This window comes from Paroedura picta, chromosome 8, assembly GCF_049243985.1.
Source record: "Paroedura picta isolate Pp20150507F chromosome 8, Ppicta_v3.0, whole genome shotgun sequence".
NCBI classification, from domain to species: domain Eukaryota; kingdom Metazoa; phylum Chordata; class Lepidosauria; order Squamata; family Gekkonidae; genus Paroedura; species Paroedura picta.
In genome coordinates this window covers 8,206,846-8,218,153 of record NC_135376.1, presented here as the reverse complement: position 1 = coordinate 8,218,153, position 11,308 = coordinate 8,206,846, and the positions used below count along the sequence as shown (strand labels likewise).

The window sequence follows — 11,308 nt, the reverse complement described above, 5'->3', positions numbered from 1 at the left end:
CGATTCTGCGCTCCCCCACATGCAACCAGCTGGGTGACCTTGGGCTAGTCACAGCACTGATAAAGCTGTTCTGACCGGGCAGTGATATCAGGACTCTCTCAGCCTCACCCACCCCACAGGGTGTCTGTTGTGGGGAGAGGAATGGGAAGGCGACTGTAAGCCGCTTTGAGTCTCCTTCGGGTAGGGAAAAGCGGCATATAAGAACCAACTCTTCTTCTTCTTCTTCTTAAACCATCTGATACTCTACCACTAAGCCATAGCCCCTCTGAAAGCAATGGCAACCCAAGAACCGACTGAATTGGCATGCTTGCTATGTTTGTGAGACTTCCAGAGCCCGCTTGGTGTAGAAACTAACAGCGGCATACTCTAATCTGGAGAACTGGGTTGGATTCCCCACTCCTCTTCCATGTGCAGCCAGCTCAGAGCTCTCTCAGATCCACCTATTTCACAGGGAGTCTCCTGTGGAGTGAGGAAGCAAAGGCAATTGCAACTGTAAGCTGCTTTGACACGCATGTGGTCTACTGGGTGACCTTGGGCTCTTCACAGTTCTTTCAGAGCTCTCTCAACCCCACCTACCTCAATGGGGGGGTCTGTTGTGGGGAGAGGAAGGGAAGGTGATCGTAAGCCACATTGAGACCAATGAATGAATAGCTGATGAACTGCCAGAGATAAAGCCCGCTCCATATGATGTGATCATTTTTATAATTTGTATTTTTATTTATAGAGCAGCATGAAATTAAAATCAATAGCCAAAGTGAAAGATTAAATTAAGCAGGTAACATGGTGGATGTGTAAAAGCAGTACAAAAGTGATGAGTAATTAAGCAAAAACATATGTCTAAGTATCCTTGCTGGATAAGCCCACAACTTTATGCCTGAAGTGTATAATATGGAGTCACTGCAAAGTAGGGTTGCCAACCTCCAGTGGGTGACTGGAGATCTTCCATAATCCCAACTTGTTTCCAGGCAACAGAGATCAGTCCCCTTGTGGAATGGGCTGCTTGGGAGGGTGGACTTTATGGTGTCGTAGTTGAGAGTGGCGGCTTTCTAATCTGGTGAATGAATCCCTACTCCACCACATGCAACCAGCTGGGTGACTCTGGACTAGTCACAGTTCTCTTAGGGCTGTTCTCACAGAGCAGTTTTTCTTAAAACTCCCTGAGCCTCACCAATTCACACGGCATCTTTTGCAGGGAGAGGAAGGGAAGGTGATTGTAAGCTGCTTTGAGACTCCTTTGAGTAGCAAAAAGCATGGTATGTTTATTTATATTTATATACCGCCCTCCCCTGAGAAATCAACTCTTCTTCTTTCAGTAGGCTCCATTGAAATCCCTCCCCTCTCCAAATCCTGGCTTTCCGGATTCCCCCCCCCGCCCCATCTCAAAGAATTTTCCAACAACTGTATTGCTGGCAACTGTATTGCAAAGACACCGGGAAGCACCACATAGCAAGACCTCCAGAGCAGGGGTAGTCAACCTGCGGTCCTCCAGATGTTCATGGACTACAATCCCCATGAGCCCCTGCCAGCAAACGGTGGCAGGGGCTCATGGGAATTGTAGTCCATGAACATCTGGAGGACCACAGGTTGACTACACCTGCTCCAGAGCATGCAGAGAGACAATTTTGGAATATTCTTCCCCTGGAGACCTGTCAAAACCCAAACATCATTCCGAAGCCTTGTAAAACTTTTATAAAATGAACCCCACATTCCAGCAGCTATAAATAAGGAGGGAGTGGGTGAGATAACCATGATCTAATAGTGTACTTTTAAGAATGGTTTTAACCTATTGTTAACTACTGTGGACATGGGGTGAGGTTCATTCCTCAACAGTCCCCTCCGCCTGAGACCCTGGAGAGCTGCTGCCAGTCTGTGTAGACAATACTGATTTTGAAGGATCAAGGGTCTGATTCAGTAAGTATCAGGCAGCTTCCTCTGTTCATTGCTCAATGCTCCCCTACCCAAAATAACACCTTCCTTCCCGGGACTGTGTTTAACAGTTGTTGGTGAAGCCCCTTTTTAGATACAGGGTAACAGTTTTAAAAAGTAGCATGAAGTGGCACCATCACCTCCTGGAATTACAACTAATCTTCATACTACATAGGGTTGCCACCTCTGGGATGGAGATTTTGAGGGTGGAGCAAGGAGCGGGTGGGATTTGGGGCAGGACCTCAGTGGAGTCTAATGCTCTGGAGTCCCTCCTGCAAAGCAGCCATGTTCTCCGGGGGAACTGATCTCTGTAGTCTGGAGATGAACTGCAAAACCGGGAGAAACCCCGGACTGCACCTGGAGTTGGCATCCTCAGGAATCAGTTCCCACGAAGAAAACGGGACTTTAAGAAGGTTGCTGCAATGGCCTGACACCCTGCCTAGCTTTCCTAAACCCCACCCACGCTCCACCCCCAAACCTCCAGGAATCCCCCGACCTGGAGTTGGCAGCCCCATATCCACCCCAGTTGTAAAGACTTGCCCACCCAGAATTCCACTCTGCAGCAACTCCCCCCCCACCCCGCTCCGCTCTGAACCGCCTTTCCCCAGTTGCCTAGGCAACGCCCACGCCTCCGTCCCCGCCCTTCCGCCCCGCCCCTCCAATCCCCGCCGCGCCCTTCCCCACCCTTCCAATCCCCGCCCCCTCGGCCCCCCGTCACTTCCTGGAGGCGGAGGCGGACCGCGGGGGAGCCCCCTGGTGACGAAGGCGGGGCGGAGCGAGCGGCTCCATGATGGCGGCGGGACTGCAGCCGCGACGTCTCCGGGGCCCTGCGTGGCGGCGGGCGGCGGGACTTCCGCGTTGCTCCTGAGGGAAGCGCCCGGGCTTTGCGCCGATGGGGGGCGGCGCGGGTAGTTGGCGGCGGCAGCAGCAGCAGCAGCATTGGAGCTTTTGACCGCGTGGCGAGGGAAGCCCAGCCCGGTCGGGGCTCGCTTTGCAGGGGGCTGGGACCCACCGCCAGGCCGGCCGGCTGGCTCGCGCACGCGCAAAGGGGGATGTGGCGGTGGATCCGTCAGCAGCTGGTGAGTGGGGGTCCCCAAGGCCTCGCCTAAGTTAGGCCAACTCAGGAGGGGGGGGGGTCGCCGTGTTGCACGGAAGCAGCGCGATAACATTAGAGTCCTGGGGCGCCTTTAAGACCAACCAAGGTTTATTCAAGGCGTGAGCTTTAGCTCACGCCTTGAATAAACCTTGGTTGGTCTTAAAGGTGCCCCAGGAGTAAAATGTTAAGTTAGGCAAGTTGCCCGATTTCAGATGGTTTCTCTCTCTCTCTTTTCCCCACCCCCAAAATTTAAGGCACGTTTCAAAGCAGCTTGCCCGTAGAAATATATCTATATCCCTTCCCTTTGCTCCTTCGCCTTCTCTGCTCCTCCTCTCCCCTGGTCTATTGCAGGGGTGGCCAAACTGGCTCTCCAAGCATGCATGGACGGCAATGACCATGCGCCCGTGCCAGCATGCTTAGGCTCTGAGGCCATGTGCTGGCAGGGGCTTGTGGTCATTGTCCTCCACGGATGCTTGGAGAGCCGCAGTTTGGCCAGCGCTGCTGTACTCCTTCTTCCCCTTAGGAGTTTATTTTACATCCTGGATGGATGGATATTCGTGTTTTTGCCAGGGGTGGGGGCGGATTTGATGTTTTTCTCTCAAGTTTCCCTGCCTAGGAGGTTAATGGGGTCTCCTTTGTCGGATCTTTTTAGGAAGTGGTTGGATAAGCACCTGGTAGGGGTGTGTGTGTGTGTGATTTTTAATTCCCCAAGAAGTTGGAGGGGCTGGATTGCATGGTCCTTTGTGGTCTCTTCCAGCTCTATGTGATTCTGTGGAAGTGGAGAGCTGACTTTTTCCTGCCGCCATATGCTGAGGAGCAGGGCGGATGCTGGGTGGAAGCAGCTCTGCAGGGGCTGAGAGGTTTCATTCAGCCTTCTTATATCTGATCCTTTCACATAAAGATGCCGTGGATTAAGTGTGAGGGCCCTCTTGCATGCAAAGCACATGCCTTACCAATGAATGCCACCCTCTCTGTTATTGAGTCTTGGGCTCCTAAGGATACCAAGAGTGTGTTAACACACAAATCCCTGCCTTTGGGCTTGATGCCTATCACGGACCCCCCCTCCCCCTTCCCAAATTATTTTGTTCTGTCAAGGTGTTACTCCACTCCCCCTTGACTCACACTGTCTATTCTCTTCTTGGAAAGCTTCTCTGTGTTTCTTGAGTGTTGAGTTGAAGGTGTTAAAAGCCCACACCTGAAAATGTCATGTATGCATGTGACAAATCTGTGTCTGCAAGCACATGCACCCATGCTGGAGAGCAAGGAAGGCTGCAGCTCCCTGGGGGAGAGTTTGATCTGTGCAGTGCAGGTTTGTTCCTGTGTGCCCACAGGCCCAGGCCCTTCCCACTCAAGAGTTAGCTTGGTAGGTGGGCAAAATGAGCTAACCCTTGTCAGGAAATGGGCTTGCCAGCAGCTGAAAAGGAAGTTCCTGGCTGATTACAAGTGGAGACCTTTCAACTTAAAGGTGGTTGCAAAAGAGAACTACTATCTTACAGCATAGATCTGCTCCTCCTTCTAGAAGTTGGACAATTACCATGGTTTCTTCAGTTGAATTTGGCAGATTTCGGACTGGTGCAGTCAGTTTACCCTTGAGAACACGCTTGGGCTTTTGAAACAAGACTTCAGAGTTTAATATCGTCCAGACATTTCACTGTTGTCAATAATTATATATTTTATTATTCCAGTGAGTCTCCTCAATTGCAGCATTCTCGGATTATGTAACTGGGAGTAAGGGTTTTTTTTTAATGGGCAGATCTGCAGTCCAGTTTTGAAGTTGGACTGGTCTCCAATGGGAAATGTGTGAAGCGCTGGATTAGACTTCTTTGACTGTTACTTTTTGAATCGGTCTTGTGGTTTGGTTTGGTAAGCTCTTTCATCTGAGTGGTGCATCCGGCTGGCTTCCTTTCGCCTGCTGTTCTCCCTTAGGAGAAAAAAAAAACCCTTGTTCTAGTTCCCATTTCAATTCTCAGACCTCCAGCTCTTAAACATTTACATGAGTAGCATGTGACTTTTAAGCTGAGCCCCAGCCTTCCTGTGCTTCATAGCAAATGGCTTGCTTAGAAAGTACAGCTGGAGGGGGAGCTTTCCCCCTCACATGAATGGTGCATTTAGACAATAATAAGTGTAATGAAATGCAGTAACCGAGATGAAAAAGTCTACAACTCATTCACAAAAGTGAACGTCCAGGTATTGATTGCCTTTTTATGAATTGTCCATAATACAAACTGCGGTAGCACTTAATGGCACTCCTGTGATTTATGGAAACGCTACACGCTGAGTGAAGAGAAAATGCTTCAAGCATTTCATAGAGATGCATCCATTATGTTTTACAATTAGCTTGTTTTGTGATTGATTATATCTGGACTAGTAAAAAAAGCCTGTTATATCTCAGAGTACAACGGACGCTAGGCCCCACCCCCACCCCAGGCATGCCAGCCAGGGGCGTTTTTGGGGTGGGGGAGAGGAAGCGCTAGCGAGGACTCCGCACCTCCTCCTGCCACCCCAAAAAGGTTTGCCATGGCCTCCACAGGCCTCCTTGGGTTTTTTGGGGCAGCGGCAGAAAGTGCCAGCGGTGACTCCGTGCCTCTCCCTGCCACCCTGAAAAGGCTTGCTGTGGCCTCGGAGCGGGGGCAAGGACTAACCGGGGGCTTTCTCCCTCCTTCTCCATCCTCACCCCAACAGGTCTCAAAGTCCCAGGCCCCACAACCTTCCTCCAGCTCCCACTCACCAGCTGGCACTTCTTCCATGTGGAGCTGGAGCGGGATTCAGCCACGGGCGGGACACCCTTCCTGATTGGCTGTTAGTTGGACGGATGGCCAATCAGGGACGGGACAGTGTACCTGATTGGTTGGCAATGAGTGCCAACCCCTCCCAGCACCCGCTTACTGTTTTATTTATATGTTCAGGTTTCCAGCTTTAAAGGAAAAGTTAAAGTAACATGGGATGATTTTCTGCGACACTCCTAGGATGCTTATATATTTTTTCAAGCTGGCTAAAAAGGAGGCACACCTTTTGACTTGGAAACAAAAAGGCGAGCCTAGTTAAACTATTTGAGGCACTGAGCTAGAGCTTGTTTTGATAGTCAATCATGCTGATTACTGTTTGGGTTTCAGGCTAGAGTTATAATGTACCGGAAGGAAATGACTTTTATGTCATAGGGGATCTACTCTCTTTGCCATCTCCCCCTCCCCCTTGCTTTGTCTAGCAAGATGGATTGTGTCTGCTGGCTGTTAAAGAGATTTAAGTTATTAGCCGTGACTGCTTTATTATTACTCCATCAGGAATCATCAGAGTACGCATACACATTTACCAGCTTCCTCCACGGTCTGAGTCAAGCAGCTGGTAGCTCTTTAATGCAATAATCCCCAAGCTCAGTATCGAGGTGAGAAATAATGATTCATGTGAGCCTAAACCAACATTCTCAGAGGAGGATTTCTTGCTTCATCTTTGTACAATCTCTTGCTGTAGCCTGGGCTGTTTGGGGCTCCCATTAGGGAGAAAGGTGGTGTGTAAATAAATAAAATTAAGTTAGTTCAGATATAATCAGGTATGGTGCCACTGTGAAGCTCGGCCTAAAAGCCCGGTCTTATATGGAAATAAGAACCCTGCTAGATTAAGCCAGTGGTCCATCTATTTATTTATTTATCTATCTATCATACTTCTATACCGCCCTCCCCGGAGGCTCAGGGCGGTTTACATTATAACAGAGAACAATACATAAAACAGTCTGTAAAACATGTATACCTGATAACTAATAATTGTAACCAAATAACAACACAGTATAACAGTAAACAATATAGTAATTCAAACAGGTCCAGGGCTTATTGATGGGATTCTGAGGGGGGGGGCGGAGCAGGGCCCTTGGTCGCTGATTGATTACGTCTGGTCTCGGCCAAATGCCTGGTGGAGGAGCTCCTTTTTGCAGGCTCTGTGGAACTGTTTAAGCTCCGTCAGGGCCCTGATCTCTGGGAGCTCATTCCACCAGGTAGGGGCCAGAACAGAGAATGCTCTGGCCCTGGTCGAGACCAGGCGGACTTCTTTGGGGCCAGGGATCCTTAGCTGATTGGAGGCAGTAGAGCGCAGAGCTCTTTTGGGGGCATAGGCGGGGAGGCGGTCCCTCAGGTACATTGGGCCCTGACCGCGTATGGCCTTGAAGGTAATTACCAGAACCTTTAGTCTAGTCCATTCATCTAGTCCAGCATCCTGTCTCAAATGGTGGCCAGCCGGTTCCTCTGGAGAGCCAACAGTGGGACATAGAGCCTGAGGCCTTTCCCTGATGTTGCTGCCTGGCTCGGGGATGTGGAGGCTGACAGCCTCTGAATGTAGAGGTTCCCCATGGCTAGTTTACTCCAGTGGCCATGACTACATTATCTGGCATAAAGAAGTCTTTCCTTTTGTTCTTGAACCCAGTGCTTCCTTGGGCGCCCTCAAATTCTAGTATTTTGAGAGTGGGAGAAAAAACTTCTTATCAACTCTGTTCCCCCCATGCATAATTTTATAAACCTCTGCCTTGTCATTCTCACTCCCTTGCCTCTTTTAAACTGAGTAGACTTCGATTCTGAAGACTTTTCCATAGGGAAAGTGCTGTAACCCACTAAACAATTTAGTTTGTTTGCCCTAAATGTCTTTTTTCTGTCCTCGGCTATTACACCCATGGTGTGTGGGGATGTGGGTTGATGTCCCAGAAACCAAGCTTTACTATCTTAAACCTCTTCAGAGGCGGAGTGCTCCCCTGTATCACTCCAGCCACCTACTTGCCTTTTTAATGCAAGGCTACCATTTACTTCACAGCAGTTCCCACCCACACTGTGGACCTCCTACCGTGGCTTATTTACCTCCCTCCAGCTCCGGAGAGCACATCTCCCTAATTTTTTTTTAAGTAGAGGGAAGTCATCGCTACCTCCTCCCAAGCCAGCAAGGTACACTTAGAATATTGTGGTGTATGGCTTCAGTTAAAGCTAGTGTCGGTGTAGTATAAAGCGGTAGGGGTGGGCATGAACGTCAATTTTGCAGTTCTGTTTGAGTTTCATGATGGAGCCGCAAACCAGTATGCCAGTTCGTGAAACGGACTGATTTGTGAGCCATGTAAAGTTTAAACCCCTGCTTTCTGCTCCTCGTGGCTGTTCACAGGGAGTAGAAAGGAGTGGGTTAAATGTTTGTCATGAAGAGCACAAGTTTTTTAAATGTTTTTCGTGAAGAACAAACCGCTGCTTTCTGCTTGGGCGGTGGTCTGAGTTTGAATGCACAAAAGATGTTCATATGCGAAGAAGTTTGTTGGAAGTAATAAAAGTCGCTTAAGCAAAGGATCGTTGTACTTTTTGAAGGATGTCGTAGTGAACCTTTCCTGAATAGGGAAGAGGCTGATGCCAGCTGAGACTAGGTGTAGATGACCAGCTAGGCCTGGTTGAGACATTCATCCTGTTTTATCGTGGCTGACTCAGATTTGAAAAAGATACAACCGATACAGGTTGGGAAACAGTCAGTGAGTAATTGAAGCAGTCTTGATAAAACCCGAAAGATGGGTCTAGGTACCAGGTGATCTACAGCAGGGGTAGTCAAACTGCAGCCCTCCCGATGTCCATGGACTACAATTCCCTTGGGCCCCTGCCAGCAAACGCTGGCAGGGGCTCATGGGAATTGTAGTCCATGGACATCGGGAGGGCTGCCGTTTGACTACCCCTGATCTACAGACTGCTGTGAGTAGCAAGATAGATCCACCACACCATAGGCCCCAGAGCTAGCAGTCCATAGCACCTTCTTTAAGTTGGAGGCTGTTCCAACAGCTCTGACCATCTTAGTGGTGGTCTTGGTAGACCCTCTGTGGCTTTGGGACCTTGTCTCAGAGCCTCCATATGAGTGATCCTGTGCTGTCTACCAGCGATGTGGAAGAGTCCACATTGCATGGTTCTTTCCGGATCGTGCCCAGAGTCTGTCTGTCTGTCTTTCTAGCTAAACCAAAGTATGTAAATAAGGTCAGATTGGGGGGACACGGATCATTTCAAGCAGCACCAGGCAGAATTGATAATTGTTTTGAATAACTTAATTATTGTACGGTTTGGACTTGTTGTCGTTGCAGTCAAGTCACCAAGTGCCCCTGTAGAGCAGCCTTTCCCAACCAGGGTTTCATGATGGTCCTGGGAAGGTTTCCTGATAGGGTGGGAATAAATTATTTTTAATGTATTTTTGGAAATATTGTTACACATTTATCAGGCGATAGGATCATATATGACCATGTTGGTCCACCCACCCCTCCCAAAAATAGCCTATCATAAGCCTGGAGAAGGCAGGAAGGGGAGGGGCCCCAGGTGGGCGTGTACTCAGCTATGTTTCCCAATTATATTCTGCACGATGGCGCCACTTCTGGGGTTTCTCAAAGCCTAAAGAATGTTTCAGGGGTTTCTCAATGGTAAAAAAAAAAAAGTTGAGAAAGGCTGCTGTACAGTTTTCAAGGCACGAGTCATTCAGAGGGGGTTTGACATTACCTGCTTCCCTGTCAGAACCTTCCAAGATCTGATGAGAGCAGGTGAGCCTGGCCAAGGCACCATTGAGGTAGCACTTCCACACCCATCTGAAAATTGGAATGTAGCATTGCTTGCCGCATAATGGCAGTTTGACATGAATGGCCCTTCACTAGGGAGTGACAGCATGCAGATGCCGTTGGAAGAATCTCAAGATCGTCACTGTGAAGATTCTTTCCTTCCTTGATTATGATGCACACGCATCTGTGCCCATCTGCCAAAAAATGCTTGGCCCATGTCCACCTTGTGCTACACATGAGGATAGATTCCAGTGGGTCGCCGTGTTGGTCTGAAGTAACAAAACAAAAATAGAGCCCAAGAGCACCTTTAAGACCAACAAAGATTCATTCAAGATGTGAGCTTTTGAGTGCATGTACGCCTTGAAGAGCCTCTTGTGGCGCAGAGTGGTAAGGCAGCCGTCTGAAAGCTTTGCCCATGAGGCTGGGAGTTCAATCCCAGCAGCCGGCTCAAGGTTGACTCAGCCTTCCATCCTTCCGAGGTCGGTAAAATGAGTACCCAGCTTGCTGGGGGGGGGGGGTAAACGGTAATGACTGGGGAAGGCACTGGCAAACCACCCCGTATTGAGTCTGCCATGAAAACGCTGGAGGGCGTCACCCCAAGGGTCAGACATGACTCGGTGCTTGCACAGGGGATACCTTTACCTTTACCTTACGCCTTGAATGAATTTTTGTTGGTCTTAAAGGTGCTTTTGGGCTCTATTTTTGTTGTGTCACCCAGTTTGTAGCTTTCTGGATATCTCGTAGGGCCAACGTTATTTTACTTTGGAGGAGGCCGACTTTGCCATACAAGCCCTATAAAGACTTACCGCTCACTTATTAGTATTCTGTGACTTGATAAGGACCCGGTTCCAAGTGCTGTGCTGCTCTTTGGAAGAATGAAAGGGAGAAGTCCTTGCTTTTTTCGATTCCGAAGCTTGCTCTCAGCAGGTCCAAACAGATTTGCAAACCGAACAGGCACCAAGGACACAGAACTGTTTGCCGGAAGAATGTGAAATGCCATCAGGAACCAAATGTTATTACAGTGATGGCTTTTGTTTTCTGAAATCTAGGCACTGGATGTCTGTGTGTGAAGTGCTGTCAAGTCGCTTCTGACTTACGGCAGTTCTATGACTGAGTGTCCTCCAAAACGTCCTCTTGCTAAAAGCCTTGCTCAGGTCTTGCAAACAGAGAGCTCATAGAATCCTAGAGTTGGAAGGGACCTCCTGGGTCATCTAGTCCAACCCCCTGTTCAACCCCATGCAGGACACTCACAGCCCTATCGCTCCTCCACTGTCACCTGCCACCCCCTTGAATCTTCACAGAATCAGCCTCTCCATCAGATGGTTCTCCAGCCTCTGTTTAAAAAATCTCCAAAGATGGAGAACCCACCACCTCCCGAGGAAGCCTGTTCCACTGAGAAACCGCTCTCACTGTCAGGAATGTCTTTTGAATTAATTTCATCCCATTGGTTCTCGTCTGTCCCTCCGGGGTAAGAGAGAACACCTCTACTCCATCCTCTATATCAGGGGTAGTCAACCTGTGGTCCTCCAGATGTTCATGGACTACAATTCCCATGAATTGTCTTAGTGGTGGGAAACCCTGGTTGGGAAATCCTGCTCTACAGGGGCACTTGGTGACTTGACTGCTCACGTCTCATGGGAATTGTAGTCCATGAACATCTGGAGGACCACAGGTTGACTACCCCTGCTCTATATGGCACCCTTTTAAATGCTTGAAGAACCTGTGACTTCCTTGATAGAGCCAGTCCA

The 11,308-nt window shown here is 49.2% G+C and overlaps 1 protein-coding gene across 7 annotated transcripts in view; it reads left to right on the top strand.

Moving 5' to 3' along the window:
- The first annotated feature begins 2,671 nt into the window (after positions 1 to 2,671).
- Positions 2,672 to 11,308, top strand: part of ATP11B (ATPase phospholipid transporting 11B (putative)) — a 107,153-nt gene continuing 98,516 nt past the window's right edge. For all 7 annotated transcript variants that reach the window (XM_077348296.1, XM_077348293.1, XM_077348295.1 and 4 more), the window contains exon 1: positions 2,672 to 3,005. In XM_077348296.1, the coding sequence (XP_077204411.1) occupies positions 2,979 to 3,005 (27 nt within the window). In that variant the 5' untranslated portion in view covers positions 2,672 to 2,978. The remainder of the gene's footprint in view (positions 3,006 to 11,308) is intronic.